Genomic DNA, 14,785 nt, shown 5'->3' with positions numbered 1-14,785 from the left:
TCAGAATACCCAGATATCATCGAGTTCCAAGACACCGTAACTCTCTCAGTAATTTCATCGAACACCTTCCGGGCATAACCCACTAAACCACATTTGGCATACATGATAATCAAAGAATGATTTATATGAACGTCTCTTTCCAACCCGACTTTGAACAACGAGGAATGAACAGATCTACCAACCCCTATCTCCTCAAGCTTCCCACAAGCGATGAAAACGAAATTATAAGTGAAATTATCAGGCTTTAACCCAGAGAACTTCATGCGGCGATACAGAGACAGAGCAGCTCCGTGATCATGCCAAGTGTTAGTCAAGCCACGGATCATGTAATTGAAAGAGTGGTTGTTGGGTTCTTCCGTGACGGATAAGAGAAAAGAAGCGTAACTCAAGTCCCCAAGCTCGACGGCCCTGGGGATCAAGAAATTGGGTTTCTCGACGGAGTGAAGCGTCATCTGGGTTTGAATCTCTCGCAATTGGTTGACGGAGATGCATTTTTTCAACAGGAATATAAAGTCCCTCTCAAGATCGCCGCATCCGCGTCGTGCTTCCTCGAATTGTTTAGGTTTGAATTGAGAAATTTGGCGGCAAATGGAGAACGCTAGTTTCTCTGGTTTGATGAGCATTTGCAGTTAACTCACATGTGACAGACACTAACTGAATTAATAATACAGGTTTTAGGTTCTGTTTCGGATATGGGTTTGGGTTAAGGTTCGGATTCGGGTTTAATTCGTTTTTTTAAGTCGACCTCATGAAATTAGTTTAATCACATGTAATAAAGCTTATGGATTTGATCCCAGATAATTCTAACATTTCATAAACTAATAGTTCAACTAGCATTATCCTATGAGTAAGCTGCACAATAAGCAATTCTTTTATTAAGTTGGTGCGTGTATGTCATGTAAATCCTAAACCAACAAAACTGGAGACACACATAAAACAGCAGGTATCCTAACCGAGAGAACTAGAGCTGGTTTTGACTGTTTCTTAACATCAAATAACATTATCTATTGGGCGTCGACATGTGCGTCTTTTGCTCTTCAAAACCATCTGCTGCAATTAAGCAGTATTTGAGCTTTTATTTTATTTAAAAGAAAATTATACACCAAATAAGCAAATGATGCTTTAGCAAGTTGCTAAAAAAAGCAAAGTTTGACTTTGGTTCACTTTGTTTTCTTTCTTATTTGGTTTTGGGTAGAGGAAACTATAAAAAGACATAAACCTCTTTATGATCTTTCCAAACACAAAACTTCAAACATCAATCAAAGCTTTACAGTCTCTTTTCCTTCTTTCTATTTCTTAGATTGAGTAGACAAAATATAACAAAAAGACAAATGGATGACATATCAGTGACCAAAAGCAATCATGGTAATGTTGTTGTGCTCAACATCCAAGATTCTTCTGTTGCAGACACTTCTAACCAAAAAGAGTCATCATTCTCGCCATTGATTTCTGTCCATTTCTTGCAAAAGGTTAGTAAATTGGTGAACAACAGCTTAATTCACTCTTCAAAGCTTCTCTTTTACTCCATAGGCTTTTCATGTTTTCGTGTTAACTGGTGAACAATTTTGATCTGCAGCTTATAACAGAACTCGTGGGAACTTATTACCTGATATTTGCGGGTTGTGCCGCTATTGCTGTGAATGCTCAACACCACAACGTAGTGACTCTTGTGGGCATTGCAGTAGTTTGGGGTATAGTGATTATGGTTCTTGTTTACTGTCTCGGCCACATCTCGGCACATTTCAATCCCGCTGTCACTCTTGCCTTAGCATCTTCCAAAAGATTCCCTCTGTATCAAGTCCCGGCCTACATAACTGTTCAAGTCATCGGATCAACCTTGGCCTCTGCGACTCTGCGTCTTCTGTTTGATTTGAACAACGATGTGTGCAGCAAGAAGCATGATGTCTTCCTCGGCGCATCTCCCTCTGGGTCTGATCTCCAAGCATTCGTTATGGAGTTCATCATTACCGGCTTCCTCATGTTAGTCGTCTGTGCCGTCACAACCTCCAAGAGAACAGTAAGCGATCAATAAGCAACAACATTTCTTGATCAAATGATATATATAAAGTTCAATCCTAACATTGATAAATCTTGCAGACTAAGGAACTAGAGGGGTTAATCATTGGGGCAGCCGTCACACTTAATGTTATCTTTGCCGGGTAATTTTCGCTTTTCCCCCTCAATCTCTCTGCAAGCAAAAAAATTTCAGTGGTAAGAAATTTTTGGCTAACCAATGGGAACAATCCAAATTTTCATTTTACAGAGAGGTATCAGGAGCATCGATGAATCCAGCAAGAAGCATAGGGCCTGCACTAGTGTGGGGATGTTACAAAGGAATCTGGATATACTTGCTAGCTCCAACACTTGGTGCTGTCTCTGGGGCCTTGATTCATAAAATGTTACCGTCTATACAGATCGCAGAGCCTGAGTTCTCCAAGACAGGGTCTTCTCATAAACGAGTTACCGATCTTCCTCTGTGATTATGTAGATAAATCTTTAAGGTCAATCCTCATTCTTGTATCTTCAAACCTGTTCACTGCTCTTCATTCTCATTGTAACAAAACATCATCAACACAAATTGGTTGTAAAGTAAAGCATATGTGTAATGTGTAAGTAAACTGTAAATAAAATGAGAAGTTTGTATCTTTGTGACTCTCAAGAATAATTCAAGACCATATATATTGACAATTTGACTTTGATTAGCAGACAAGATATTACAATTTTGATTGAGAAACGCTATGGAACACTTATGAAGAAGCTAAAGTTACAGTAAGTGTAATTACTGTTATAACCACCAGTGAACCAGCCAGATCGTCAAGATTGGAGTTCTTGTTGATGGAATGTGTTCTATCTTTGTTGTGTTCTCTGGCTTGTTCTTGGGATGATCAGCTGTATGAAGCAAACCAAGGCGAAAAACAATTCCATAATGAACAAAATCATGCTGATCCACACGAATAGAGTTCTCCTCCAGTTCCATATGAACCTTTTGAAGAAAGGAAGTTCAGATTCAAGCAACAGAGATGCATCGTAAATCTCTGGAATACCTGCTCCAAGACGAAACTCTGCACGTTGTTCAATCATTATCTTCAAGCAAGCAGTAGTACTAATGTCCTTTTCGACAAAGCCTTTGAGCTTCAAGTCCAAGGTTTGGATTTCAGAGACATAGCCAGTGACAAGCGGAGCAATCTTTAGGAAAGTCTGGACAAGACGTATAGGCTCGCTTCTGAATCTTATCATACATGGCCGCCTTGAACTAGCAAGTATTTGACCACTAGCGGATAAAAAGTCCACTCGAAGCTGAAACATCCCAAGATTTTTGTTGTACTCGGACTCAGGAAATGTCATCGAGACAGTGATTACTGTCTTATCCTTCAAGCCTCTGATCTTCTCGGTTTCGATACTCGAATCACTTGCCACACCAGCACATGAGCTTAAGGGCACATAAGCTTCTGGACTACTCTTAGTGTAATCAAAATTCAAGCTCTCTTTGATTACAAGTGGTTCATGAGCCAAATGAGTTATCACAAACCCGCTAATCATAAACGCAGAGACCAACAAGGCAAACAACATGATCCCCACGTAAACAGCCCACAATAAACCCCATGCTAACCTACGCACAACCTCCAACACAAGCTTATCATCTTCTAACCCCGAGTCACATAACTCTACAATCCTAGATACTAAAAAGCGTCTACCACGCCTCACTGTTCCATAGGGATCAGAAACAAAGCTCAAGCAGCTATGAATTAACAATGGAGGAAACCTTATAAAGCTAATCATCAAACTAACTTGAAACCCGATTGACCTGATCACTAGTCCTGTCAAAGACCAATCCGTAGAAGTAGGTTCCGGTCTAATATAATACTCACCACGTTCATCATTCAAGGTGGTTGCTGTAAACGGGTCAACCCGACCCGATTCAATTACTTCAAAGTCTTCTCCTTTTACCGGAACTGGGTCGATTAGGCTGCTTCCGGAGTCAGTTGCATCGGCATCGCTCTCAATTGTTCCGAAATTTCCTAAAGAAAGCTCGTCATTGTCTCCCACGGTGCTCGGTTTCGCGGAAGATTCCAATGTAGCAGAAGAGGAAGAAGATGAATCCGTATCCATAGCCAACCTTCGGCGGTGGAGATTTGCGGCGGGAGGCGAATTGTGGTTGTCGTCTGATGATGATGATAATGATGATGATTCTGATTCCATTGATTAAAACATGCAAAAGAACAAAACTTGATGATGAAGGAAAGCTTCTAACTATAGCTTAAAAAAGAGACAACACAAACCCTCTCACTACACAGTCTCCTAAAAACAGCTTGATACCGTCGTGTTGTCGGCTTAAACCACGGTGGTTGCCTCTTCAGTTGGTGGGCTTTAATTGGGCCTGAACTTCGTTGTGGGCTCCTCAACACGATACTCCAAAGTTTTGTAGTCTAAAAGTTGACTTTTCGTTTAAGATTTTTGATTGCAATATTGTGGGAAGCTGCTCGAAGGAGAGATTGAGAGATAGAAGGAGAACAGAGTATCCTAGACGTCAGACCCTAATGTTTATGTATATGACTTGCACGTCAGGACTATCTGAGTTTTTAATTTTTTTTTAATTAATACTATGTCAGGGACCTCAACGTTGTTTCCTTCAGCCCATGTGTGTCTCATATCTGCTTTACCTTCTGTATCCAGTTAGTCCTGATGAGTCCATTCTTTTAGATAGCTCATACCAGCCTACTTTCATCTCCTTCTCTGTAATTTCTTTGAAGTTTATTACAACAAGCCATCTCAGATATATTATATGAGAGGATGACCATGTTGACATTTAACCAATCGAATCTTGTGGAGTAAAATGGCAAAGTCACCATTGTTACAGTGACAAACTATTTTGTTGAGTATTCATTGTTTTGTTTCGAGCATTGATTGAGACGCTAAATATTGAACTACTTTTTCCAACTCATATATATACTGGGAAAGAAACATTCAGTCATATTCTAGAAAGTTGCTAAAAAAAAATTAATGAGGTTGAGGAGATGATAGGTTTTGAAGAACCATAGAGCTTACCAGTAATCTCCGCAGGAGCAGACACCGTTTCTGTAATGGTGGAATCTCTTTTCATCTCGCTGTATCAGTGTTCTGCCAGTGATCTCTGAGATCATCTTAAATGTATTGTGGCTATCAACGCAGGTGCGGATGTTTTTCATAACAGTTACATCTCTCCGAGCATGTGATTTAAGCAATGCGTAAGCTACGGCGAGCTTGGTGCATCCAAGAAGAAGTTGTTCCTCTTTTTCCTCTTCTTCCACTGTTTCATAACAAACTCGAATCGCAGGGACAAAACCCATATCTAACATGTGCGCTTTCAAACTCCTCAGTGCAGCAACGATTTTGTCACCCTCTGGATGTGAAGTATCTCCTTCTTTAAAATCAGGTGGCGAAGCCATCATCCGCTCTTTTATCGTCATCCGACGACGTCGCAGTTCCTTTATTTCCTCCTTTGCAGCGTCTGATGCTTTTTCTGCTACAAGACCTGCATTTGACTCTTTCTTCATTCTAGTGGCATCTAGTTTCTTCGCTAACTCAGCAAACCTGTCTCCTAGCTCTAAATCTCCATGAATCCAACAAAGATTCATCAGCGGATCCACAACCAGAATACATTTCGATCAGCGTGTGGTAAGTACTAACATCTAAAGGAGTGATGAAGTCATGAACAAGCCTAGCTTCTTCCAAAGCCTCTGCTTCACCGCATAGTTTAGCTAACCCTAAAAGCCTAGGCGAATCCACAACATGTCCCTCGTCCTCCAATGTCTCAACAACTTCAATGGCTTCTTTAAATTTCCCTTCTTTACAAAAAGCATCAAATGACTCAATCGTCGCGGATTGATCATCATTAGCCATCTGAGCAAGTGAAGAAACACTTCTCCATTTAATAAAGCTTCGATTTTGAAAAGTAGTGTGCCGTGTTAAGAGGTTATGACGACGAGAGGAGGTGAGTATCGTCTTTGTGATGTGAGTATGAGACTGGGCTAGTGAATTGAAGCAACGGCTTGATGAAGAACTCTGCGTCGCCAACCAAAACTTGGGTTTTGAGAATTTGAGAACTCTGCTGCTCATTATTATTCTCACCATCACTTTTTTTTTTTTTACGTTCAACAACAGTGGCTGATGATCTTAAATCCAAAAATCCCGTGAGGCCGTCAAAGTGAACCCTAATCTTTTGATTAAACCCTAATTAGTAGTATCTCAAAATATTTTGAGGATGACAAAAAGGTTTAAAATGTGTTAGTTTTAAAAAAAAAAACTAAAATATCAACTATGTCATATATATATTAAAAAAAATTTGTATCCAATTAGTTTATATATACTATTAAAAGTGATGATGTGTTTGCTAGTAAATCTATATATACATTTTTAAACACATTTAGCATGCCATTAAAATTAATTATTAATTTGTTTTTATTTAATTAATTAATATTAAGTTTTGATTTTTGGAAACAAGATTTTCTATTCTAATAAAATTTCTAAAACAATAGGAACCACTCCCTTTAACATTAAGTATTAAAATTATAATTAATTTAATTAATATTAAATTTCCAATTTTCCAAAACAATATTTTCTCCATACAGACATTTTCTAAACAATCGGTCTAATCAATAAACGACAATGTTTTTAAAACCAGACCGGAAGGTGAACCAGAAGTCTTTCGGGTTGTTGGGTCAATTAGTCGGACCGGTTGAACCACGGGTGAATTAGTTTATTAGTTTGTTTACATTTTATGAATATAACATCTATTTTTCTATAAATATATGAACAAAACATACATAGTTAAATATTAGCAGTGGATATAACATTCCTACTTTTAGTACACGCAGGAATTCTATACTATTAACAAAATACTTTCTAATTTCCACTAACTAATATATCTATATTTTTTAAAAATACAAATTAAATATTAATTATATATATAGTTAATCTATAAAATAAATTACATTCTGTTATAAAAAAATAGTCTCGTGGTGTACCGCGGGTCAATATCTAGTTTCGTGTATTAAGATCGAGTTACGTACATCGAGGCGGACCCAACAATGTGTTTTGAGTAGCGGTTGCAAAAAAAAATATGCTAAAAAAAATGTTTCTTCGGAGTATCGGACTGTTAAAAGAGTATCTATGTTAAAAGAGTGCATATCCCATACCAGTACTGGTCCACTGGACATTAACTCTAATCTCTATCTTTCATAGTTTTGTCATTTTTGTTGAAGATTGATCAAACCCCATCAGTTACATTTTTCAAAATCCACACAAATTTAGTTTTCTTTAATCAAGCTGCATACAGAGGCAACATTTCTTTTAAAGGTTTTAGACATCATTTATATAGTTTTGGGTCGGTTCTGCCTCTCAAGAAACAGTAATTGACCCATTGTTTGCTGAAAATTCCTTCACATCTGAAGAAGACTCAATTCGGCTTGTAGCTTTCTTGACCTATAGAGTAAATGAACAAATTAGAAACAATCAAAGTCGCAGCACGAAAGCATTGTAAGTTGTAATTAAAAAAAGGATTTACTATATACAGTTTCTTACCTCTTCATCCCAATTTGTAAAAAAGGTGATGAGGGAAAGACATAGACCTTGAACGACGAGTGCACATATAATTCCCAACCAAAGCCCCTTCAAATCAAAATTTGTGGTGTTGTTAATATATGTTAAACTTTGTAATAAGTTGACTGGAGCTAAATGAGTTAAAGAGAGAATTATGAGTTGGGTCATAAAATTTACCCGACCACCGACGTGAAAGTGAAAACCAAGTAACAAACCGAACGGAACTCCGACAAGATAATATGATCCAAGGTTCACGAACGCTCCTATCTTCTGCCATCCATATCCTCTAGCAACCCCTTTTAACCGGAAAAAAAAATATACAATAAACAAACAACATAACCGGTTTCAACCGAGTTCCAAAACCAGAATGGTGCTTGCAGCTAGGGTAGTTTGCATTTACTTGCATGCAAAGAAAGCTTTGAGTAGTATAGAAATTTGAGTGAAGATATAACCTGAAAGAACGCTTTGGAAGCTGTCTAGGGAGTGACCTAAGGCAAGAATCGGCAACATCGAGGCTACATGTCTGACTACTTCCGGGTCATTACTGTAAGCGAATCCCCAGACCTTCCGTATCAGTATCAAAACCGATCCAACTAGTATACTTTCTACAACGGAAAAGCTCAGGACCACGCGAACGGCAAGTTTTGCCCCTTTCGGATTCCCTGCTCCTAACTCATTTGACACCCTTGTGCTGCGGATTTGGAAACTTAACGGTGATATTGAGGTTATACATAATTTGGTTATATTATATTACTAGTCTTATTACTGACCTTGCGGCGCCACTTAGGCCAAACGGGATCATCCAGACTGTTCCTGATGTATTAAGGCTGCATATATTTTCTTATCAAATTCAGTCACTAGATAATAACTCTATTTGGTTTCTGAATTATGACAAAGAGATAAAAATATTCACTAGTGTACGTAACAAATGTATTGTTCTTACCAGATTGCAAGAACAGAAGTTTCTAGAACCGGGTTCGGAAGAAGTCCTGACGAGAGCACCAAAAGCTCAAAGGACCACATCTCTAAGCTGCTCAAAACAACATCACCAAAATAAAATAAAATAAAGGTACTTTACATGGATACTAATTAAGAGAAGCCAGATTTACCAAATCTCAACTAGGTCTAGATATAGATACTGATGCCTTGATGGTAGGCATTTTGTTTTCGGACTTACCAAACCATCATTGCAGAAGGAATAGCTAGCTTCATAAAAGGGATGATATCACGCCGAGCCTCCTTAGAGAAACCGGTCCAGGTCAGTGAGCACGAAGGCGAAAACTTGACGTAACACGACAAGAGAATAACATTAAGCCAGTACGATATGGCATTCGCCACAGCAGCTCCTTTAAACCCTAAACCAGACTTCAATACCAAGAGCCAACAGATGATCACGTGAAGACAAGTGGTGACTCCAGAAGAGATCACAACAGGAAACACATTGTTCTGCGCCTGCAAAAACCTGTTGACACATTGAAGAGGACCGTAGGCGAAGATGCTAGGGATTATGAATCTGGCGTAAGAGCCAGATAGGTGTGAAATAGATTTGTCTTGGCCGAAGAAGACGAGGAAGTGCTCTGTGTTGGCCCAAATGATGGAAAGAGGAACAGAGAAAAGTGTAAGAACAAGCATTGCTCTTTGCATCTGTATGCCTAACAGTCCGTACATTTTTGATCCGTACGACTGGCCACAAACTGTGTCCAACGCACTAGCTGTTCCCATCTGTTCAAAGGTGAATAGTTTTATGATCAGATTTCTTGCATGACAAGTAAACGCTCAGAATTATCAATTGATTGTAAATTTGGACTGTCTATATCATTACTTTTTATGTAGACATGTGGGGGTAGCAGAAATGAACAAAAGCATGATTTGTTTTTCCAAAAATGTATTTTGTGGTAATTTTGAAAAAAAAAACTAAATATGGTATTTTCCGAAAAAAAAAACTATTTTTAAAGGTATATATATATATATTTTATAATACAGGAGAAAATAATATCACCCAATCAACCGTAAACTGTATGTTTAAAAATAAGTAAATTATTATACTTGCTTAAGCAGATTTTAAGTATAAGGGTTCTAGAGAATTTTGATTTTATCCGTTTAGACCATAGATACCCGAACTACCGGTAAATCTTTAATAAAAATTATTTCATCTAAATAACTTTGTAGTAAAAGAGTAGAATGATATGATATATATATATATATAGAGAGAGAGAGAGAGAGAGCGAGGAGGATTCATAGAAGAATAAAACTGACGAGGAATGTGAAGCCGGTGACGGAGGCGAAAGAGGTGGCAATGGAGGCGGCGGAGAGAGATAGAGAGCCAAGATGTCCTACGAACATGACTGAGATTATTTGTAGAGAAAACTGAAGAAGACTCACTGCAATTAGTGGCCCAGACAAGAGTAGCTGCTTCTTCACTTCCTCCTTTACTAATCTACTTCTCTTCTCTTTCTCTCCTATCAGAGGCCACGACAACGTATCCTCTCTCTCCTCTCTCATCATTGCTTTGTTTCAGAGAGGGTGAGCAAAGCACTTGTCTCTCTTATCCTTGTCTTTTGGGGCTTCGCGTTTTGATGGATTAGTGTGTTTTTATTGTCTTTTTAAGGTTAAGGAGACAATAAAGAAAAAAAGAAAAAAAAAAGGGCTATAGAGTAGACAATTACATGTGACCTTATGTGTCTACGTGTCTCTATTACAGTGGGAACTTCCATAAAAGTTTATAGGGAGATGAAGCCATCTCACCATTGGTGGTGCCTTGGTGGCATCTTTTTGTTACCAATTAATGAAAGTAATGCATGTTACGTCCGGATGGTAGTTTTGTTCTTTTTTTATCTAGTTGGTAAAAATATTAGGCGGTGTTAGACATAGAAGAGTTCGTATACGTTAAAGACTGGAAAATACGTTAAAGACTGGAAAATTACGCGAGTTTCTCTTATTTATGTATGTGATGTATCGTTACAGGAAATCATCAGAATGCATTTCTAATATGTGTTGTGACTGTGATATAACTACGACGTGAAAATTGTTGTTTTAAGTGTCTAAGCCAAAAATTAGTGATGCATATCCGATCCGTTCGTAAACATTAATAACAAACTTCAAACGATATTTTGTATATAAAGTTCGATCGACTTATAAGAAAATTCCTTAAGAACTTGATTAAGTCCTACGTTGGTGATCTAGTAATTGGAAGCAACAAAGTCTCGCTTTGAGAACTAAATTTAAGACTATTACTATATATGCATAAGGATTGGGTATTTCTCATTGGCATCAAAGTCTCTAGTCTCTAGAACTAAGAAAATAGGTTCTATCTTTTCTAGTGAAAATTATGCTTCCGAACATTGCTTATACTACAAGATTGCCTTGAGATAATTGGTCACCAACCAACCAAAAAGAAAGATCCTATCAAGAAAGAAGAAAAAGAACAAAGAACAAAGAACAAAGAGCTGAGGGTGAGCGGTGTTTGTGAATTGAAAATTAGCGGCGTGTGTTTACTTTTTATCGTTAAAGATGGTTGATGATGTGATTGTGGGATATCATCAGTGTGTTCTNACTTTGGTATTAAAAAAAAAAAAAAAAAAAAAAAAAAAAAAAAAAAAGTATAAAGATATGGTTTAGCTAAAATTCAGAGGAAGCATCATCCCACATCAAAGGCAAACCTTAAACTGATTTCAAAACTATGTTCTTGCTGTGTTAGTTCCCTAGTGACAAAAGAAAAAGATCCTCTAGGAGTTCAATCCTTGTTTAACATGTTACAAAACTCTATTGATGCTACTAACGAGTAGACCCTGATCCTCTAGGAGTTCATTTCCGGTTATAGACCCTGGTCCCCCAGAAATGAATTTGACATGGACAGACTATGGACAACCTGCCCATTCTCACAGTTACGAGCATCATGCTAGTAGATGATGTCTCTCAGTTATGCGGGTAATATGTATTAAAATTTGCGACTGTCATGCTAGTAATTATGTCTTCAATAAATAAGGGAAGGACGTATCCCGATGTTGCTCATAACTACTCTGGTTGAGATGGAACAAATGAAAAGAACAATCCGGAACTGACGTTGATAAAATTTCTCTCTTTGATGTATCAGCTCTGAAAACCATAATTCAAAACCTGATTACAATATGACATGGACAAAGGTCTTTAAAGTTTCAGCAGTCAAAAATGTGCTTTCTAAATAAGCTATTGTTTGTCTGATATCTTAAAACATGGGTGAGGAGCCTATGCCACTTGTTTACTTGTTTTTCTTCTTCCCAGCAGATTTCTTTTGACCACTCCTCTTGAATTTTTTGAACTTGGTAGTTGCAAGTGCTTCTGCAGTACTCTTCCCTTCCATCCTCTTTGCCATCTTGACCACACTTGACATACCTCTGACTGCAACTGCCCGCTGCTCTGGTCTACGGCTCATCATCTTGCGATCAAGTGGCCAGTATGCATACGGTTCAACCTTATCTTTCCTCCTAAGATCACCACTTGCCTTTTTGCTTGCATACTCTTTTCCTGTGTAAGAGTATCCAGACTCTGATGTCTTCATCCGCTTTTGGTTCTTCCTGGATGAGTTTCCAGAGAAACGGCTACCTTTGCTACTTTTGGCATCTGAATCTGCATCAGATATTTCCTTCCTTTTAGCCCTCCCTCCTTCACGAATGACTAGCCGCCCTTCCTCATCAAACTCTGCTTCTTCATCCGAGTCATCTTCCCGTTTGCGAAATTCACTTGACCGAAGAGCTAATCTCGTTTTGTACCGATCCATTAAGTCAAGCGGTTCATCATCCGACTCATCCACTTCAAGATGACTCTGGTTCCGACTTTTCTTGGATCTGTAATACGTCGCTAACATGTTAGTTTATAGATCCAAAAGCATAGCAAGACAAGATCATTGCCAAAATGTGTAAATAACAACCAACCTTAAAACGGATGCCTTGAATTTTAATAAAGAGGAAGCCTTGCTACGGCCATGAGACTCTGCATCCATGTCGTCTCCATCGCTGTCCTCGTATTCATCATCAAAATCAGAAAATATCTTGGTATCATTCCACCGGCTAACCCTGGAAGACACAAATTCAAAAACAAATTAGTACTTGACCACTCAGACACTTCTATGAGACCATCTGTCGATTGAGTTGGTAAGGTACTTTGATGAAGTATCTTTTGAATGCTGCGATTTACTTATGTCAGAACCAGCTGCATATTTTTTCTCTTTACGTTCCTTGATCTGAGATGAACCAAGACAAAATGTATGAGTGTATAACATAACAGAGGCACTGCAATGTAGACAACTTTGAACATTATTAACCTTTCGTATGTTCGTCAGGAGTTTCATATGTTCCTCAGGCATGACAGACCTGACAGCTTCCGTGCCACATTTCTTAATGAGCATCTCCAACAGAAGCCTCACCTAAATTATACCAACATGACTCTTCAAAAAGGGGCAAGAATCCGCAGAATCAAATCCTATATATATCCTGCCGCTAAGTAACAAAGTATATACACTAGAAAGCTCAACAAGTATAAATGTGTGCGTCCAAGTTGTGTGAGATGTGAAATTCACATTTTAGTTACCAAAGATGTCATGTTGGGCATACTGTATAGAAAGTGGGTATTAGAAACACACCTTTGCTTTGAAAAGGTTTTTCGTTCCTTCTGGCCACTTTAATAAGCCTTCAACCATGCTTTTTAAGTTTGCGTGTAGTCCTTCAACGGGTGATTTAGCCACCAAAACCTTCAACAAGCCTAAATTTGCCTGTTTCCAAAAATAGATTGGTTGTATGTTTAAGGAAAACAGTTCAGTATGTCTGTCTCACTGATAAACAAGTGAGACGAATGGCTAACATGCAGCAACATAAAGATGTGGCCTCTTGAAAGGGAAGATAGGTTACTTACTTTTGTAATTTCTTTATTTTTTCTCTGGAGGAGAAGAAATGTTGAAGGAAGCAAATTGTAAGCACTAGCTATGAGATCGGAGAACTCATATGTCAAACGAGCTACACCCTTGACAGCAGCACTAATCATCTGAGGTTTTTCCCCAGCTAAGCAACCAACCACCTGCGACGTTTATAGCAGAGGTCTACAATCAATCTTGATGCAAAAAGGAAAAACTAAGATCCTGAAAGAATATTATTACAATGATTAGATTATACATACCATATTGAAGTACCCATGCAATTGCTCATTGTCTCCACCATTTTCCTCATCTGCATATGCATGACCAATCTGAACAAGCACGTCATAGGCTCTGGTTCTTGTTTTTTTATTTACCTGCATAAACAACAGCGACCTGAATAATGATATTTATACGATCATAGTTTGACACAATCAGTTTCAAGCAATGGTTCGTACCTCCTTTAAAGCAAGTATAACTTCGGGTAGGAAAGTAGAAACAATGTCTTTTCTCTCCTTTAAATCATCCTGTACGGGCAAACAAATCATCAGAATCTAAGATAACTATCTTCCCCAGATAATTCTAAAACCTACACAATAGTCATCATACATTTAGTCATAATACAAATAAATTATATAAGGTTTAGTATCTTACAGTCCTTGATGCATGAGCTAACAGGAAGTATAAACAATCAAGTTTATGGCGCTTGGCAGAGACATGGCATAGATTGTGCATCAGGTTAAGCAACTCCTCGAGGTTCTTTGAAACAAATCCATCAGAACTCTGGCACCAGATGCATTTGTAACCAAACGCATTAGTCAAGATTTGTTAGTAAATGAGAGAGCTGAGTTTATTGGTTTACAAGGACCTTAAGACACAACATCAGTGATGTACTGTTTAACATAAGGTAAGCATATATTATGGACAAACAAAATATTATCATGCCATCCAGGCGATGAAGATTTAGACACTTAGTGAATATAGAACCAGTCAGCTATGCACAAAAGGAATAAATATACATGCCCAAATCGAAGATTGTAATCTTAAGGCAGGCAAGGAAAGTAATACCTTCAAGATGATTGAAAGAACTTTGTACGCTTTCTTCTGAATTAGGCCCTTAGGATCCTGCAGTTACAATCCATATTAGTATATACCCATCGTTCTTACAATTCAATAAAAAAACTCATCTTCATGTAAGAGATAAATCACAGCCACACCAAGAACAATAAATCGTTCAATACAATAGATCAATTTACAAACCTGCAATGCAGGCTTCAGAGAACTAAATATGGTATCAACTTCTTGACCATCCAAACCAGGTAA

At 38.1% G+C, this 14,785-nt stretch overlaps 4 protein-coding genes and 2 pseudogenes across 4 annotated transcripts in view; 1 reads left to right on the top strand and 5 right to left on the bottom strand.

The window, feature by feature from the left end:
* Positions 1 to 629, bottom strand: part of LOC104792195 (pentatricopeptide repeat-containing protein At2g34400-like) — a gene marked incomplete at its 5' end in the record, with an annotated part of 2,571 nt that extends 1,942 nt beyond the window's left edge. The window contains one exon of the mRNA XM_010518283.2: positions 66 to 629. Within this exon, the coding sequence (XP_010516585.2) occupies positions 66 to 629 (564 nt within the window). The remainder of the gene's footprint in view (positions 1 to 65) is intronic.
* On the top strand, positions 1,228 to 2,645 carry LOC104792194 (aquaporin NIP2-1). The gene is made up of 4 exons (XM_010518282.1): positions 1,228 to 1,469; positions 1,577 to 2,017; positions 2,098 to 2,159; positions 2,264 to 2,645. The coding sequence occupies exons 1-4, from the start codon at positions 1,332 to 1,334 to the stop codon at positions 2,478 to 2,480; spliced, it is 858 nt and encodes a 285-aa protein (XP_010516584.1). The 5' UTR covers positions 1,228 to 1,331; the 3' UTR covers positions 2,481 to 2,645.
* Positions 2,653 to 4,335, bottom strand: LOC104792192 (annotated as a pseudogene).
* LOC104792191 lies at positions 4,980 to 6,111 on the bottom strand (annotated as a pseudogene).
* On the bottom strand, positions 7,243 to 10,166 carry LOC104792190 (protein DETOXIFICATION 15-like). Its single transcript, XM_010518280.2, has 8 exons — positions 9,835 to 10,166; positions 8,756 to 9,300; positions 8,522 to 8,608; positions 8,349 to 8,405; positions 8,031 to 8,269; positions 7,756 to 7,874; positions 7,561 to 7,647; positions 7,243 to 7,461 (listed from the first exon to the last, which is right to left on the bottom strand). Exons 1-8 carry the CDS (start codon positions 10,081 to 10,083, stop codon positions 7,378 to 7,380), a joined length of 1,467 nt encoding a protein of 488 aa, XP_010516582.1. The 5' UTR covers positions 10,084 to 10,166; the 3' UTR covers positions 7,243 to 7,377.
* The window catches only part of LOC104792189 (RRP12-like protein), an 8,941-nt gene continuing 5,776 nt past the window's right edge, over positions 11,621 to 14,785 (bottom strand). Inside the window, exons 10-18 of the mRNA XM_010518279.2 lie at positions 14,117 to 14,245; positions 13,921 to 13,989; positions 13,726 to 13,839; positions 13,465 to 13,626; positions 13,196 to 13,324; positions 12,878 to 12,979; positions 12,717 to 12,796; positions 12,489 to 12,629; positions 11,621 to 12,401 (exon numbers count right to left, since the gene is read on the bottom strand). Of these exons, the coding sequence (XP_010516581.1) occupies positions 11,816 to 12,401; positions 12,489 to 12,629; positions 12,717 to 12,796; positions 12,878 to 12,979; positions 13,196 to 13,324; positions 13,465 to 13,626; positions 13,726 to 13,839; positions 13,921 to 13,989; positions 14,117 to 14,245 (1,512 nt within the window). The 3' untranslated portion in view covers positions 11,621 to 11,815. The remainder of the gene's footprint in view (positions 12,402 to 12,488; positions 12,630 to 12,716; positions 12,797 to 12,877; positions 12,980 to 13,195; positions 13,325 to 13,464; positions 13,627 to 13,725; positions 13,840 to 13,920; positions 13,990 to 14,116; positions 14,246 to 14,785) is intronic.

Source organism: Camelina sativa, chromosome 6 (assembly GCF_000633955.1).
Source record: "Camelina sativa cultivar DH55 chromosome 6, Cs, whole genome shotgun sequence".
Classification (NCBI taxonomy): Eukaryota; Viridiplantae; Streptophyta; class Magnoliopsida; order Brassicales; family Brassicaceae; genus Camelina; species Camelina sativa.
This window is presented reverse-complemented; position numbering and strand designations above follow the sequence as displayed.

Excerpts from the sequence above, each read along its gene's own strand:
- LOC104792194 (XM_010518282.1), top strand. The coding sequence starts at position 1,332 with ATGGATGACATATCAGTGACCAAAAGCAATCATGGTAATGTTGTTGTG. Across the intron at positions 2,018-2,097 it reads TCACAACCTCCAAGAGAACA|ACTAAGGAACTAGAGGGGTT; the intron begins GTAAGCGATCAA and ends TAAATCTTGCAG. Across the intron at positions 2,160-2,263 it reads CTTAATGTTATCTTTGCCGG|AGAGGTATCAGGAGCATCGA; the intron begins GTAATTTTCGCT and ends TTCATTTTACAG.
- LOC104792190 (XM_010518280.2), bottom strand. The coding sequence starts at position 10,083 with ATGATGAGAGAGGAGAGAGAGGATACGTTGTCGTGGCCTCTGATAGGA. Across the intron at positions 8,406-8,521 it reads ACTTCTGTTCTTGCAATCTG|CCTTAATACATCAGGAACAG; the intron begins GTAAGAACAATA and ends AAATATATGCAG. Across the intron at positions 8,270-8,348 it reads GGCCTAAGTGGCGCCGCAAG|CACAAGGGTGTCAAATGAGT; the intron begins GTCAGTAATAAG and ends CCAAATCCGCAG.